Here is an 18,403-nt window from a genome sequence, read left to right as displayed (position 1 = left end):
CTAGAATTTTATAAACGAGTAAGATGGTAAAGATAAACGTTTAAAAAAAAAATGCATAGGCCAGTTTCTTCCCGGCCTTACTCGCAAGTCCCGAAATCGAAAGACGGCATTCCCATGCTTCCTGGAATGGGCTTCCTGCACTAAAGCACCGAGGGGGTATTGCACATAGGCTTGGCAAAGGGGCAGCGACCCGGAACTACTGGCTCCAGGGTAATACACTGGAGGCCTCCAATCCCACACCACCGGCAACTGTAACCTCAGCACAGCCGGGAAGAAGGGGGCGGCCCACCTTCTGAGAAGCTACAGATGATCCGGGAATACAGTCTTTATTCCTGCAGCTCACCCGCTTCTCTGGAAAAAGGGTTGTGCACTTCTTCTCCTACCCACTGCCAATTTTTTTTTTTTAAACCAAATTGAGATTTATTTCTTGACCAAGAGATAGATATGTAGAACTGGGGGGGGGAGGGGAGGGAGGAAGGAGTTTTGAAGAACAGTTGCTTTCTAAGAACAGTTTAGGAGACCTAAGGAAATTCCAACTGTGATCAGGTGAGATCAGAGCAAGAGCCTCGTAGTAAAGACACAGACCAGCAGGGGGACCACAGTCCCACCGTCCCCGTGGGCTACCTGAGGGCAGGGGTAATCCCACCTGGGTTTACTGATAATCCATGATTAAAGCAAGTTCCCTGGGAAAATGACCCCAAGGTGACAGGACCTTCATCAGGCCAGAACCGACTTTGGAAGGACGGGAGAAAGCACAGGGGAGAAGCAACACCCGGTGCAGGGGGCGTCTGCGGCACCGCCGCCCAGGGAAGAAGCCAGCAGGTGCCTGCGCTCCCCCCGCTGAGGTATGCAAGATCAGAGCCAGTAGTGTTTCCCACTTGAATCAAGGCAAGAACCTGAACCTCTGCTGAGCGACCGCAGTATCAGGTTTTTCTCAGTGTTACTCTTTCAGGCCACGGGAGCTCAGCCACGACCCTCGGGAGCCCTGCTCAAAGGCAGGCTACTGCGCCCCACGGCTCGAGCTCTTCTCTGGAGGTCAAAGCCACAGCCCAGGCGCCACCTGCCAGGACAGAGCCGTGGGGCCCGCGTGCCCCTCCAGCTTCTGATCCGCTCTCTCCTGACGAGGTGCCCTCAGTACTCTGACCACAGCACAGCTTTGCTTCCTTTGTCCACGCTGACGACATGGGAGCCGGCAGGCGACCAGGCCACGGCGTTGATCGCTGAGCTTCAAAGGGAGAGGTCGGAACACGGGTGAGACATTCGTGGGCCGAGCGCAGGGCTCCCTCGCCATCAGGGCGTCAGGCTTGTCCCAGCGCCCATTTTACTCGCTGGTGTGGTTCCCACGCACAGACAGGCACTTAGAGAGCAAAAGAACTTGGAGGAACCCTGCCTTGATTCTAGGAGGTAGTTTGGAATGAAAGGAATCAGGCCTTATCAAGTCTACCCTAAGGGAGTAGCTCTGAGTTAAGCAAAGAGCCTCTGACGAGCACCTCAGGGCAACTGGCTGAGGAGCGGGGAGGCACCACCACAGCGAGGACGGTGAGGGGTGGTCCCGGGGGGCCCTGGGCCTGGGTTCTAAGAGCAGCTGGGCTTGGGGGACACAACAAAGCCGAGAGGAAAAGGGGCCTGGATGAAAGTAAAAAGCACGTGAAAATCGGCGTTTACAAGCAGTCGACTTCCTGAGGGAAGGGGCTTAGAAGGGGGAGAAGGGGAGCCAGAGAGGAAGGAGGGCGGTGAGGGGCAAGAGCAAGACAGGAGACGCCACATGACGAGAGACAGAACGCGGGGCTCTAACCTTCTCCAGTGGCCATACCCTAACTGCTCTAGCTGGAACGGTCTGAAATGTAACTAAGCAGGACACTGCTGTCTGCTGTCCGGGGAGAAGGGCCCCAGCTTCCCTCCACTAACCTGGCTCACAGTAGAGCGCGTGAGTGGACACTGCCCTCGTGGGGTCGACTCGGGTCCACGCCCGAAGAGGACGTGACCCCTGGGATGGAGTCACAGGCCTGCTCACCACCTCAGAGGGGCTGACATCTTACCTGTGATGCTTTGAAAGGACCTTCTCCACTTTCCCGGAGAGCACGCTCCAGATGTAGAGGGAGCCCTCGGCCGAGCCTGCTGCCACGTAACTGCCGTCAGGGCTGCAGGACACATGAGACAAGAAACGGCGTCTACCACCCACCCCCAACTCAGCGTCTTCCCGGACCCCCCTCCCCAGGAAGTCATGTTTACTCTTCACTTACGAGTCAAACACGTGACCATTCCTGTGTACCCAGAAACCAGAAGATGCTCTTCACAACCGCTTTGGCCAAAGCCGCTTCACCCTATCATCTGGCCTCACCAGCTAATGAAAAATGGTGCCGCTGCATTACTTCTTGGGGCCACAAGTCCCTAAGCATCTCTCAGACTCAAACATAGCACATAGGGAGGTCAAAGTCAACCCCCAAATGGTGAAGGGTTTCTTTCAGTTGATGGACTGCCTCATTATATGGTGCAGTGAAAGCAGAAAAGGAAGGAAGCATCGACTGTAGAGAAGCTTCTCCACGACATTGGCACTGACCATGGCAATGTATTTGGGAGAACAGCCATGCGTGGAAGGGAGAACAGGAAAGGGAAACCACCCCCTCTCCAGAGAGCCTATTCTGCTCTGTTCCAGGGGACACCACCCTTCCCAAAAAGCTCTCGAAGAGTTCTCATGTAAATGAGTAAAGAGAGGGGAACCTGATATACCCAGAACAAACCAACTAGCCATGATTAGTTTTTGAACTGGGACACAGCTTCACGCAATCACAGAAGGGACACTTTAGAAAGGAAGGAAACAGTGACAGTGACCTCTAGGACTGAACGTGCAGCTTCGTTCCTGGACACCTGCGCATGTGGAGGCACCGTACAGATGTAGCTCGTTTCCCCAGTGGGAAGATGCCTCTGCTCTAACCTCTGCGGTGAACCACGCTGGGGGCACGGGCGCGACGGGAGGAGCACCACCACTAACCTGAACACAACTCTCGTCCAGTCGGAGCCGCACTTGAAGCCCGGCGCGCTGCAACAGACGACAGGGCACCGTTATCCCCAGAGTCCATGCAAACTTGGGATGTGCGGGCAAGTCAGGCTTCTGGCCTTCTCACAACCCTCTGAAAAATCAGCAAGACTCAAATGAAACCCAACCAGAGTGTCTTCAGTTACCTGAATGTCTGTCTGACGGCATTTATTCGTAGGTCAATAATTTTTAGCAGGTCATCTCGGGAGCAGCTGAGGAGTTCAGTTCTTTCTGGGTTTAAGTCCAGGGCAGTAATCTTTCCCAAGAGCTCCATCTCTCGGACAATACTCTCTGATCTAGGAAGAAGATGGAAAGTCTGAGAAAACCTAACACAGAAAGGTCAGAACTTCCCCATTTCAACCAGGATGGCATGCCACGGAGAAAAGGAGGAAGGAGAAAAGGCAACTGAACTAGAATACAATACTCTTCAAGGACGGTGGAAATGCTCCCACGCCCACACAAATAATCTCAGCCCTGGCTTTTATTATCTTCCCATCAACAGATTCTATCAGTAGCTGTGAGTACTAGAACTCTAAAACTGGTAAGGATTAATTTCCTTGCCTGGTTCTGAAATGATACAGTAATTGCCAATCAGAGCTTCTGATCAGCATGAACTAAGCAGGGCTACTATTTAATTAGTATTACTTCAATTTTATCATTTCAACTTATCCAAAGGGACGTAAACCGCTTTAGCAGGTCTGGGCTGCCTTATATGGACAAATATGTGGGCTCTCCAGGCTTCCTGTCATACAAAGTAAAGCTCGGGGACACTCCAACTCATCCCGGTGACTCCAGATGTGGAACCGGGGCACCCTGGCAACCCCTTCTCCTTCCTTTTCTTCTCCCAGCTCTCCTCTGGGCTGCGGTCCACACCCAGGTCTGTGCTCAGCAGTCCTGGGCTGGGCCCTGTTGGTGATACAGCCAAAGGAGGTGCAGACCCTTCTGGACTCATTCATTCTGTTGTAAACTTTCAATGAAATGATTTCCCACCTCAAACCATAACCAAGTAAGACAGTTTATCTTACTGTTGCCGCTCCACCTCCCTGGGACTTGGGGTCTTCATCTGTCAAATTAGGGGGGAGACCAGGAGGAGCCTTCTAACATCCAGCTTAGCTCTAAAATTCCTTACTCCCGGTTCAAATTTCTGCCAACCAGTACACCTGAAACTAATCACCAATTACCTACCTCCTAACCAACTGTCCTCATCCTAACAGGACTCCTGTCCCTTCTACTGCCCCCACCTTGGCCCATCAACAGGACTCCAGCTTTCTTCCCCTTTCTGCCACTCTTCCCTCCCTCCTTGGGCAGCTCCCTGTACTGCCCTCCTGTTGCTTCACAGGTGGGCTCTGACTAATCCACTCTCATGTCTTCAAAGTCCTCCTGTGAGGACGTCTCGTTTTTTCTCCCAGCCAACCTCTCAAAACTTTGTTTTTCCAAATGTCTATTAGAAACCTCAAATTTATGTCCTTTTCTGAACATGCTCACTGCATCCTCTTCCTAAATCTGTCATTTATTCTGCATCTTGCTTTACTTCTCTCCTTCCTCACCCTCCACATCCAACTTGTAACAAACCCCATCCAAATCCCCCCTCCACTGCCTTGAGTTCAGATCCTCAATGCTTTACTGATTTCCCGCTCCCCAGTACACCCTTTAAAACTGCCACCAATGTAATCTACCACACTCTCATGAAGCAATCCTTTCCTAAACACCCAACTTATGAGATCAAGTCATCTACCAATGGCGTCCAAAGCCCGCAGCAATCTGACCCCAACCCACCCTACTGGTCTCATCTGCCCTCGCCTGACCTGCCAGACTGCCCTGTTCTGGCCTGGAATGTCCCTCAGTGGCTCTTCTGCAACGTGAAGCCTACTCACTTCTCAAGACTCATCTTGACAGACGGTCTCTAACATCCTTGGACAAGGGCTCCTGGCCCTACTTCAACACACCCTGCAGACTTGTGTATCTGTCTTCTCGATTACACTTGAAACCACCTAACAACCTCGTGTTCATCTGTTTGTAAGTACATAGGGCATGCTCAGAGGTGACTGTTGAATGTGACCGTCTACTTCAGGGTAAAGAATATCAAACTGGGAAGATAATGTGGACTGGAGCTCATTTCTGCCATTTCCAGGGACTTTAAAAACACAACCCACACACAAGACACCATCACAGTTCTGCCACATACAGACCCTCCCATCTGCCTCCCCACCAAGCTCCTGGGTGTTTTACCGGATGTCCCAGAAACGAATTTTCTTGTCAAAATGTCCACTCATCACACACTGCTCTGTGCAGACAATATCATTGCAGCTGGATCCGGCAAATACCGTCTTTATGCCTGAAAGACAACCGAACACGAATAATCAAGCAGAGGCCCCTCTGCGGCTGTGCACGCAACACTGCTGCACTCTCACCCTAAGTAATCAGAACTACTTATTTAAATGAAGCTTCAAACTTGAAAAATAGTCACTACGTCAGCGCCACTCAACGTGAGACTGGAATTTCAAAGTTTATCACACTAAATGCAGGCTTTAACGTGGAAACAAACACCTCTGAGGTTAATATCTAATCGTTCATAGACACAGAGAGACTGAATTTCCTCACAGACTTTGCTGCGTAGATCCCAGAGTTTGAGGGTCCGGTCGTGACTTCCAGAAACAATACGCGCATTGTCCAGCAGGAACTTGGCAGACAGCACTTTGCCGCTGTGTCCCGTGAGTGTATGCTAAGGGAGAGAACACAACCAGGGTAAACCTCCAGGGCACCACACTGGGAGAGTCAGCGGCAAACTGCCAGGGAGCCAGCTTCTCCAAACACCCTGAGATCTGGTCAGGAACACGCAGAGAGAAAAGGAGGAGCAGCTCAGGGCAAACACCCAGAAAGCCTGTCTTTGGGTATTGCCCGGGGTGAGGTCTCAAGAGGAAGAGGATAAAGCTCCCACCGCCAATAAAACTAAAAAAGAAAAGGTAATGAAAAAATAAATGAAAGCTCCAACACCACAGCACAAACTTCACATGACCACGCCCTCAAAATAAGGGAGGAGCAGGCAGAGGACCTGAACAGACATTTTTCCAGAGAAGATATACAGATGGCCAATGGACACATGAAAAGATGCTCAGTATCACTGGTCATCAGGGAAATGCCAATCAAAACCACACCTGTCAGAACTGCACACCTGTCAGAACTGCTATTATCAAAAAGACAACAAGTAACAAGTATTGGTGACGATGTGGAGAAAAGGGAATCCTCGTACATTGCTGGTGGAAAAGTAAGTTGGTTGAAGCCACTATAGAAAACAACATGAAGGGTCCTCAAAAAATTAAAAATAGAAACCCCATACGATCCAGCAATTCTACTTCTGGGTATTTTTCCAAAAAAACCCCCAAAACCACTAATTTGAAAAGATATATGCCCCCCTATTTTCATTGTACCATTAATCACAACAGTCAAGATATGGAAGCAACCTAAGTGTCCAATGGTAGACGAATGGATAAAGACACGGTACATATATACAGTGGAATATAAGTCATAAAAAAAGAATGAAATCTTGCCCTCTGTGACAGCATGGATGAATGTACAGAGTATTATGCTAAGTGAAATGAGTCAGACAGAGAAACACAAATACCATATGATTTTACTTATACGTGGAATCTAAAAAACAAATCAACACCTTACAGAACAGAAAGAGACTCACAGAGAACAAGGTGGTGGTTGTGTGGGGTAGGAGTGGGGGTCTGAGTGAAAAAGGTGAGAGATGAAGAGGTACAAGCTACCAGCTACAAAACGGTCACGGGGATAAAGGTACATATAGCACGGGGAGTACAGCTAATACTGTAGGAACTTTGGTGACAGGTATAACTAGACTTACCATGGTGATCATTTGGTAATGTACAGAAATAACAAATCACTATGTCGCGCACCTGGAACTAACATAGTGTTGTAGGTCAATTCTACTTCAATTTAAAAAAAAGGATATACAAAAACTGTATAATAAAGTACTCAGTAAAGGCTCTACTACAGAAAGTATACAAACACAAATAGGATATCTGTATTTAGTCTTATTAGCCAATGAAATGGAAAAAAACAATGTATATACTAACGGTATCTATTTAATATTATTAGATTTGTGCTGCCACGTTGATCTTACATGTTATAGAAAAATAACATGTTTGTCTTCTCCCAAGTGTTTAAAAACTACATGTAGACATTTCCTGAATCTGTATTCTTTATTGAGGCTTGTCACATTTTAAGCTGTTAATTAGACAACTTAAAAGGGGCGGGGGGCAATCAGAGGACCTTCTTGAAATAAGCTCTATTACAGATACCGGTCTGTATGGCTCTTGCAATTTTCTGTGAGTCTGAATTATATCAAATTACAAAATTTTTAAATCTTGGATTTTACTAATGTCTCAGAAAGTCAGTCTCCTGTTTAAAGTCAGAATAGACAGGCTCACCAGAGGCATAATTTATCAATATAAAAGGAAACATCAGGGGCTTCCCTGGTGGCACAGTGGTTAAGAATCTGCCTGCCAACGCAAGGGACACGGGTTCGAGCCCTGGCCCGGGAAGATCCCACATGCTGTGGAGCAACTAAGCCTGTGCGCCACAACTACTAAGCCTGTGCTCTAGAGCCCACGAGCCACAACTACTGAGCCCATGTGCCACAACTACTGAAGCCCGCGTGCCTAGAGCCCGTGCTCCACAACAAGAGAAGCCATGACAATGAGAAGCCCGTGCACCGCAACGAAGAGTAGCCCCTGCTCACTGCAACTAGAGAAAGCCCGCATGCAGCAATGACCCAACACAGCTTAAAAAAAAAAAAAAAAAAAAAAAGATTCTTAAAAAACTAAAAGGAAACATCAGGACTCTTTCAATAAACAATTAAAACTCCTAGGGGTTTTTCAATCAGAGGTCTCAGCTTGAAATGTCAGATCATAACCACAGACACCAGCATTCCCAACAATCAAATCTTTTCGTGACTAGCTGTGAGATGCCAACCATGGCGTCTTTCCTGGGCTGCCAAGCAACGCAGAACTGGGTCATAACCGAACGTCAGTGCCCTTTGCCCGCCACAGCACTACTGGAGCCCAATGGGAGAGAGGCGGCTGGGGATGGTGAGGATGCCGCACTTTCCCTACTTTTCAGTATGGATCAACATATTCATGTGTGGAAACTTCAAAGGCTCAGAAGATATACAGGTATTCACTAATGATTTCTTTGTAATTTTTAAATAAATAAATAAATAAATTTATTTATTTATTTATGGCTGTGCTGGGTTTCGTTTCTGTGCGAGGGCTTTCTCTAGTTGCGGCGAGCGGGAGCCACTCTTCACCGCGGTGCACGGGCCTCTCACTATCGCGGCCTCTCTTGTTGCGGAGCACAGGCTCCAGACGCGCAAGCTCAGTAGTTGTGGCTCACGGGCCTTGTTGCTCCGCGGCATGTGGGATCTTCCCGGCCCAGGGCTTGAACCCGTGTCCCCTGCATTGGCATGCGGATTCTTAACCACTGCGCCACTAGGGAAGCCCCTATAATTTTTTTTTAAAAAAAGAAAAGGCTTTTTTTGGGGGTGGGGGCTGCGCTGCATGGCTTGTGGGATCTTAGTTCCCTGACCAGGAACTGAACCCGGGCCCTCAGCAGCCAAAGTGCGGGGTCCTAACCACTGGAACGCCAGGGAATCCTTCCCCCCCACACACCCCCAAAAATGAGCAGCTTTTAAAAGACCCTAATATACTTACTATAACTGTCAACTTACTGGGTTTCAACCCTGACCCCAAAAGCCAGACCTCACAGTTTAGAGTTAACACTTTAGAAACCAATCTTTCCTCTCTGCTCAGGAGAACAATTCCACTTTAGCACAGGAAGAGAAAACTCAGGGCCACACGTACTTCCCCTTTAAGAAGAAATTTGCACGAATTCCGAGACTCCTTCTCACATTTAAAACGCTCTGAAACTGGAACAGCATCTTACAATTGCTGCCAGCCAGGTGGCAGCTGTGCTGTGGCTGTGTGACAACCTCCCACTGATCCTTCTGGAAAGATCAAAAAAGTTCCAGCAACAAAGTTTATGCTAAATACAGTATAGGAATAATGCTCAGTATAAATCATTCAATCTGCACAAACCATGGGGAGAGACCAAAAACTTGTGTAGGTACTTCTACTTCACCAAAAAATTCAGTTTTGTGTACATGCACCGTTTTCTTTCTTACTATTAATGTAAAAGTAAAATCATGTTTCACAAACATAGGGAGGAAAAGACACTGCCCGCAAATAGGCGATGCAAATGTGCTCGTTTTGCTTACTCTAAATGCACGTTAATATTCTCATATAGTTCACATGAAAACACCCCTACAAATTTATCCACCGCACTTTTAACTTCATAGCACAAGCAGTTTTTCATGTGACAGGAAAATACACGGGCTTTGGGGTCACGCTGTTTGGCGCCTGAACACCCTGGCTCTCTAACGTCTGTAAAAGACTAACATCTTCCTCACTCTGTTTAGGAGGGTGACCCACGCACCAGGCCCATGGCTGACTGCATTCTTTCTCTTCCTTTCTGCACCACCCTCCTTAAGAGTTTCTGTAATTACTCTATAATAGCTAAACAGTCTCCAAGCAATGAGATTACAACCTAATAGAAATTTCCTTGGCTAGCAGACACCTACATCCCTTTGAAAGTTTCGCGATCACAAATGATGCTGCAGTGAACATCTATGAGTACATGGCTTTCCCCTGACTTACTTCCTGGAATGAAACTGCTGGATTAATGGAATAAAGGAAAGGAATGTTTTTATTTCCTGGCTTTTCACATGTGTTACCTTGCTTTTAAAAAAGTCTGGATTTCTGCTTATTTTGTTCTTGGTGGAAACCCAGCCTGACCGGCCCTGCCTGGGGCTGAGTAGTTTCATCTCCATGCTCTCAGTGGTATGGAATTCAGCCTCCTGCAAGCATTCACTTTTATCACGTAAAAACTGATTATTAAGTCATTTTAAGTGGATCAGATTTATTTTAAATTCTTTTACCCATTCGGTGTTTTTGAATTTATTCTTAATAGTTAATATTTAACTTCTAACACTACTTTAAGGCTTTTACCTTCCTCTTTAAGAGACGGGGCATGGGTTTTGATGTCACAGCAGCCCCGAGTCTCCGAATGGGAAGGCTTAGAGCTCTCTTCCCTCAGGCTCTGCACAGGCTCCCTGGTGCTGCAGGGCAGACCCTAAGGGCCACCCACCATGTAGCAGCTACCATTAACACCAACCAAAGACAAGTGACCTCAGGAAAATGCAGAACTTGACAAGGAGGTTTCTGAAATAAAAACCATCATCTGAAAGCAAGTCCTCACTGAGGCCACTTCTCCACACCAGCACTACAGACATGAGCAGGATGGGTTCTTCAGCCCAGTTCCTCAGTTTTGCAGTAATCTTTTAGATTTTTTTTTTAATTTTTAAAAAAATTTATTTTATTTATTTTTGGCTGTGCTGGGTCTTCGTTGCTGTACGCGGGCTTTCTCTAGTTGCGGAGAGCGGGGGCTACTCTTTGTTGCAGTGTGAGGGCTTCTCACTGCGGTGGATTCTCTTGTTGCAGAGCACGGGGTCTAGGCACATGGGCTTCAGTAGTTGTGGCACATGGGCTTCAGTAGTTGTGGCTCGAAGGCTCTAGAGCACAGGCTCAGTATTTGTGGCACACGGGCTTAGTTGCTCTGCGGCACGCGGGATCTTCCCAGACCAGGGCTCAAACCCGTGTCCCCTGCATTGGCAGGCGGATTCTTAACCACTGCACCACCAGGGAAGCCCCTACATTTTTAAAAGAGTCGAAAACATCCTGTAATGAAAGAAGTCCTCTGGAATGGGCCCCTTTCAACACGAGACTATTTCTAGGACCCTTTACTAAACGGATTTAAAGCAAGCACTTGACCAGCCACTCCTGCATTCTGGTCTCACCCAACACCACCCACCTCAAGTTGAGGAGACTATGACCAGGGCTTGGATCTTGAGTTTCAGAACATGGAGATGCCCATCTATGTCCTCCAACATCCTCTGTAAACAAGGGTCTCGGTAGAAGCCAGAGCCTCCTAGACAGGGAGCCTACTTACATCCTGGGCCCTGGTAAGGGTTCATGCGGTTTCTGTGGGAATGGAGAACCTGTTAAAAGGGCCTCCTGATCTCCTTCACACATTTACCAAGTGATAGCACACAGCTGTGAGCAGACCAGAGAGGCCCTCTGAGCCAGCTGGTTCAGCAAAGGAGGCTACAGCCCTGGCACCAGCCCCTGGCTCGTCAGCACCCACAGCTTGGTGCTCCAGCACCCTCTCCAGTGAGACTCGTCCCACCTTTGCAAACCAGCTCACTTGAAAACAGTTACCAACATTATGACCTCTATCATCCAGGTCTATCTCCGCCTCCAGGGCCTTCTTACTTCAGGCCTAAAAGCTGACGCTTACCTGTTGAGAACTCTTCTACCAATTAAAAATATCATCCTCTTAGGAACCAACATGGTGGAGTAGAAGGATGTGCTCTCACTCCCTCTTGCGAGAACACCAGAATCACAACTAGCTGCTGGACAATCACTGACAGAAAGACACTGGAACTCACCAAAAAAGGTACCCCACATCCAAAGAGAAAGTAGAAGCCACAATGAGACGGTAGGAGGGGAACAATCACAGTAAAATCAAATCCCATAACTGCTGGGGGGGCGACTCACAGACTGGAGAACACATACCACAGAAGCCCACCCACTGGAGTGAAGGTTCTGAGCCCACGTCAGGTTCCCAACTAGGGGTCTGGCAACGGGAGGAGGAATTCCTAGAGAATCAGACTTTGAAGGCTAGCAGGATTTGACTGCAGGACTTTGACAGCACTGGGGAAAACAGAGACTCCACTCCTGGAGGGCACACACAAAGTAGTGTGCGCATCAGGACCCAGGGGAAGGAGCAGAGACCCCAGGGGAGACTGAACCAGACCCACCTGCTAGTGTTGGAGGGTCTCCTGCAGAGGCGGAGGTGGCTGTGGCTCACCGTGCGGACAAGGACACTGGCAGCAGAAGTTCTGGGAAGTACTCCTTGGCGTGAGCCCTCCCAGAGTCTGCCATTAGCCCCACCAAAGAGCCCAGGTAGGCTCCAGAGCTGGGTCGCCTTAGGCCAAACAACCAACAGGGAACCCAAACCCACCCATCAGCATTCAAGCGGATTAAAGTTATACTGAGCTCTGCCCACCAGGGCAACAGTCAGCTCTACCCACCACCAGTCCCTCCCATCAGGAAACTTGCACAAGCCTCTTAGACAGCCTCATCCACCAGAGGGCAGACAGCAGAAGCAAGAAGAACTACAATCCTGCAGCCTGTGGAACAAAAACCACATTCACAGAAAGACAGACAAGGTGAAAAGGCAGAGGGCTATGTACCAGATGAAGGAACAAGATAAAACCCCAGAAAAACAATTAAATGAAGTGGAGATAGGCAACCTTCCAGAAAAAGAATTCAGAATAATGACAGTGAAGATGATCCAGGACCTTGAAAAAGAATGGAGGCAAAGATCAAGAAGATGCAAGAGGGGGCTTCCCTGGAGGCGCAGTGGTTGAGAGTCCGCCTGCTGATGCAGGGGACGCAGGTTCGTGCCCTGATCCAGGAAGATCCCACATGCCGCGGGGCAGCTGGGCCCATGAGCCATGGCCGCTGAGCCTGTGCTCTGCAATGGGAGAGGCCACAGCAGTGAGAGGCCCGCGTACCGCAAAAAAAAAAAAAAAAAAAAAAAAAAAAAAAAAAAAAAGAAGATGCAAGAAATGTTTAACAAAGACCTAGAAGAATTAAAGAACAAACAGAGATGAACAATACAATAACTGAAATGAAAACTACACTAAAAGGAATCAATAGCAGAAGAACTGAGGCAGAAAAACTGAGGCAGAAGAATGGATACGTGACCTGGAAGACAGAATGGCAGAATTCACTGCTGCAGAACAGAATAAAGAAAAAAAAATGAAAAGAAATGAAGACAGCCTAAGAGACCTCTGGGACAACATTAAATGCAAAACATTAGCATTATAGGGGTCCCAGAAGGAGAAGAGAGAGAAAGGACCCGAGAAAATATTTGAAGAGACTATAGTTGAAAACTTCCCTAACATGGGAAAGGAAATAGCCACCCAAGTCCAGGAAGCACAGAGTGCCAGGCAGGATAAACCCAAGGAGAAACACGCTGAGACACATAGTAATCAAACTGACAAAAATTAAAGAAAAAGAAAACTTACTGAAAGCAGCAAGGGAAAAATGACAAATAACATACAAGCGAATTCCCATAAGGTTAACAGCTGATTTCTCAGCAGAAACTCTACAAGCGAGAAGGGAGTAGCATGATATACTCAAAGTGATGAAAGGGAAGAACCTACAACCAAGGTTACTCTACTCAGCAAGGATCTCATTCAGATTCGATTGAGAAATCAAAAGCTTTACAGACAAGCAAAAGCTACGAGAATTCAGCACCACCAAACCAGCTCTACAACAAATGCTAAAGGAACTTCTCTAAGTGGGAAACACAAGAGAAGAAAAGGACCTACAAAAACAAACCCAAAACAATTAAGAAAATGGTCACAGGAACATACATATCAATAATTACCTTAAACGTAAATTGATTAAATGCTCCAACCAAAAGACACAGGCTTGCTGAATGGATACAAAAACAAGACCTATCTATATGTTGTCTACAAGAGACCCACTTCAGACCCAGGGACACATACAGCCTGAAAGTGACAGGATGGAAAAGGATATTCCATGCAAATGGAAATCAAAAGAAAGCTGGAGTAGCAATACTCATATCAGATAAAATAGACTTTAAAATAAAGGATGTTACAAGAGACAAGGAAGGACACTACATATTGATCAAGGGATCAATCCAAGAAGAAGATATAACAATTATAAATATATATGCACCCAACATAGGAGCACCTCAATACATAAAGCAACTGCTAACAGCTATAAAACAGGAAATCGACAGTAACAAAATAATAGTGGGGGACTTCAACACCTCACTTACACCAATGGACAGATCATCCAAAGCGAAAATAAGTAAAGAAACAGAAGCTTTAAATGACACAATAGACCACATAGATTTAATTGTTATTCATAGGCTATTCCATCCAAAAACAGCAGATTAGACTTTCTTCTCAAGTGCGCACGGAACATTCTCCAGGATAGATCACATCTTGGGTCACAAATCAAGGCTCAGTAAATTTAAGAAGATTGAAATCGTATCAAGCACCTTTTCTGACCACAACGCTATGAGATTAGAAACCAATTACAGGGAAAAAAATGTAAAAAACACAAACACATGGAGGCTAAACAATACATTACTAAATAACCAAGAGATCACTGAAGAAATCAAAGAGGAAATCAAAATACACCTAGAGACAAATGACAACGGAAACACGATGATCCAAAACCTACGGGATGCAGCAAAAGCAGTTCTAAGAGGGAAGTTTATAGCTATACAAGCCTACATCAAGAAATAAGAAAAATCTCAAAGAAACACTCTAATGTTACACCTAAAGGAACTAGAGAAAGAAGAACAAGCAAAACCCAAAGTTAGCAGAAGGAAAGAAATCATAAAGATCAGAGGAGAAATAAATGAAATAGAAACACAGAAAACAATAGCAAAGATCAATAAAACTAAAAGCTGGTTCTTTGAGAAGATAAACAAAATTGATAAACCATTAGCCAGACTCATCAAGAGGGAGAGGACTCAAATCAATAAAATTAGAAATGAAAAAGGAGAAGTTACAGCAGACACACCAGAAATACAAAGTATCCTAAGAGACTACTACAAGCAACTCTACGCCAATAAAATGGACAAATTCTTAGAAAGGTATAACCTGCCAAGACTGAAACAGGAAGCAACAGAAAATATGAACAGACCAACCACAAGTAATGAAATTGAAACTGTGATTAACAATCTTCCAACAAACAAAAGTCCAGGACCAGATGGCTTCACAGGTGAATTCTATCAAACATTTAGAGAAGAGCTAACACCCATCCTTCTCAAACTCTTCCAAAAAATTGCAGAGGAAGGAACACTCCCAAACTCATTCTATGAGGCCACCATCACCCTGATACCAAAACCAGACAAAGATATTACTAAAAAAGAAAATTACAGACCAATATCACTGATGAATAGAGATGCAAAAATTCTCAACAAAATACTAGCAAACAGAATCCAACAACACATTAAAAGGATCATACACCATGATCAAGTGGGATTTATCCCAGGGATGCAAGGATTCTTCAATATATGTAAATCATTCAATGTGATAACCCCTATTAACAAACTGAAGAATAAAAACCATATGATCATCTCAATAGATGCAGAAAAAGCTTTTGACAAAATTCAACACCCATTTATGATAAAAACTCTCCAGAAAGTGGGCAGAGAGGGAACCTACCTTAACAGAATAAAGGCCGTATACGACAAACCCACAGCAAACATTATTCTCAATGGTGAAAAACTGAAAGCATTTCCTCTAAGATCAGGAACAAGACAAGGACGTCCACTCTCACCACTATATTCAATATAGTTTTGGAAGTCCTGGCCACAGCAATCAGAGAAAAAAAGAAATAAAAGGAATACATATTGGAAAAGAAAAAGTAAAACTGTCACTGTTTGCAGATGACATGATACTATACATAGAGAATCGCAAAGATGCCACCAGAAAACTACTAGAGCTAATCAATGAATTTGGTAAAGTTTCAGGATACAAAATTAATGTACAGAAATCTCTTGCATTCCTATACACTAATGATGAAAAATCTGAAAGAGAAATTAAGGAAACACTCCCATTTACCACTGCAACAAAAAGAATAAAATACCTAGGAATAAACCTACCTAGGGACACAAAAGACCTGTATGCAGAAAACTATAAGACACTGATGATAGAAATTAAAGATGATGCCAACAGATGGAGAGATATACCATGTTCTTGGATTGGAAGAATCAATACTGTGAAAGTGACTACACTACCCAAAGCAATCTACAGATTCAATGCAATCCCTATCAAATTACCAATGGCATTTTTTACGGAACTAGAACAAAAAAATCTTAAAATTTGTATGGCGACACAAAAGACCCCGAATAGCCAAAGCAGTCTTGAGGGAAAAAAATGGAGCTGGAGGAATCAGACTCCCTGACTTCAGACTATACTACAAAGCTACAGTAATCAAGACAATATGGTACTCGCACAAAAACAGAAACATAGATCAATGGAACAAGATAGAAAGCCCAGAGATAAACCCACGCACCTATGGTCAACTAATCTATGACAAAGGAGGCAAAGATATGCAATGGAAAAAAGACAGTCTCTTCAATAAATGGTGCTGGGAAAACTGGACAGCTACACGTAAAAGAATGAAATTAGAACACTCCCTAACACCATACACAAAAATAAACTCAAAATGGATTAGAGATCTAAATGTAAGACCGGTCACTATAAAACTCTTAGAGGAAAACATAGGAAGAACACTCTTTGACATAAATCACAGCAAGATCTGTTTTGATCCACCTCCTAATGGAAATAAAAACAAAAATAAACAAATGGGACCTAATGAAACTTCAAAGCTTTTGCACAGCAAAGGAAACCATAAACAAGATGAAAAGACAACCCTCAGAATGAGAAAATACTTGCAAATGAATCAACGGACAAAGGATTAATCTCCAAAATATATAAACAGCTCATGCAGCTCAATATTAAAAAAACCCAATCCAAAAATGGACAGAAGACGACCTAAACAGACATTTCTCCAAAGAAGACATACAGATGGCCAAGAAGCAAATGAAAGGCTGCTCAACATCACTAATCATCAGAGAAATGCACATCAGTACTACAATGAGGTATCACCTCACACCAGTTAGAATGGGCATCATCAGAAAATCTACAAACAACGAATGCTGGAGAGGGTGTGGAGAAAAGGGAACCCTCCTGTAGTGTTCGTGGGAATGTAAATTGATACAGCCACTATGGAGAACAGTATGGAGGTTCCTTAAAAAACTAAAAATAGAATTACTATATGATCCAGCAATCCCACTACTGTGCATATACCCAGAGAAAACCATAATTCAAAAAGACACATGGGGCTTCCCTGGTGGCGCAGTGGTTGAGAGTCCACTTGCCGATGCAGGGGACACGGGTTCATGCCCCAGTCCAGGAAGATCCCACATGCCGCAGAGCAGCTGGGTCCATGAGCCATGGCCGTTGAGCCTGCGCATCCGGAGCCTGTGCTCCGCAACGGGAGAGGCCACAACAGTGAGAGGCCTGTGTACCGCAAAAAGAAAAAAAAAAAAAAAAAAAAAAAAAGACACACGATGCACCCTAATGTTCACTGCAGCACTATTTACAATAGCCAGGTCATGGAAGCAACCTAAATCCTAAATGCCCATCAACAGACGAATGGATAAAAATGTGGTACATATATATAATGGAATATTACTCAGCCATAAATGGGAACGAAATTGGGTCATTTGTAGAGACATGGATGGATCTAGAGACTGTCATACAGAGTGAAGTAGTCAGAAAGAGAAAAACAAATATCGTACATTAACGCATATACATGGAAACTAGAAAAATGGTACTGATGAACTGGTTTGCAGGGCAGAAATTGAGACACAGATGTAGAGAACAAATGTATGGACACCAAGGGGGGAAAGCGGTGGTGGGAGAGGTGGTGTGATGAATTGGGCGATTGGGATTGACATGTATACACTGATGTGTATAAAACTGATGACTAATAAGGACGTGCTGTATAAAAAATAAAATTCAAAAATTAAAATAAAGAAATAAAATAAAATAGAAAAAAAAATATCATCCCGCACTCAACTCCTTGCTTTACTCCTCAAAGGGCCTAAAATGTAAGGAATCCTGTATGTCACTCTTCACTAATTACACAGTTTTACTGTATCTCAGTCTAGAATAATCCAGGCCAACTGAACACAGGAAAGAGCACAGGACTCAATCCAAAGTCTCATCTTTCTATTTGTTAACTGTGTGACCTTGGGCAATTCTGTGGGCTTAGCTGAGCCTCAGTTTCCCCATCTACCTACCTCACATGCATCCCCCTGAGGATTAAAAGCAGTAACATGTATAATATACCTGACTCCTGGGTCAAACACAGAAACCACTCAGGTAAAAGCCCCTTTCCTTTAGGAAAAATAATGACTGCAGAAGTATTCATCCCTGTCTTAAGTTTCTGCTAAGCAACTGATGGGTACATAGAGAAGGCATGCCACAGGATGGACTGTAACACTGCCAGGAGAATAGTCTAGGCTGTTACATGGAACTTTTTCCATGCTTACGGTGCAGGACTATAGGGCTTCAAGTGAGAACTCGTTCAAGCATTTGAACAG

The 18,403-nt window shown here is 45.3% G+C and overlaps 1 protein-coding gene across 2 annotated transcripts in view; it reads right to left on the bottom strand.

The window, feature by feature from the left end:
* Window positions 1-705: 705 nt before the first annotated feature.
* ATG16L1 (autophagy related 16 like 1) overlaps window positions 706-18,403 on the bottom strand; it is a 45,904-nt gene continuing 28,206 nt past the window's right edge. For both annotated transcript variants that reach the window (XM_082841218.1, XM_082841219.1), the window contains 6 exons: window positions 5,639-5,759; window positions 5,267-5,372; window positions 3,184-3,333; window positions 2,993-3,040; window positions 2,040-2,141; window positions 706-1,225 (listed from right to left, as the gene is read on the bottom strand). In XM_082841218.1, coding sequence (XP_082697344.1) covers window positions 1,132-1,225; window positions 2,040-2,141; window positions 2,993-3,040; window positions 3,184-3,333; window positions 5,267-5,372; window positions 5,639-5,759 — 621 coding nt within the window. In that variant the 3' untranslated portion in view covers window positions 706-1,131. The remainder of the gene's footprint in view (window positions 1,226-2,039; window positions 2,142-2,992; window positions 3,041-3,183; window positions 3,334-5,266; window positions 5,373-5,638; window positions 5,760-18,403) is intronic.

Source organism: Leucopleurus acutus (genome assembly GCF_964270905.1).
Source record: "Leucopleurus acutus genome assembly, chromosome: 6".
Classification (NCBI taxonomy): Eukaryota; Metazoa; Chordata; class Mammalia; order Artiodactyla; family Delphinidae; genus Leucopleurus; species Leucopleurus acutus.
This window is presented reverse-complemented; position numbering and strand designations above follow the sequence as displayed.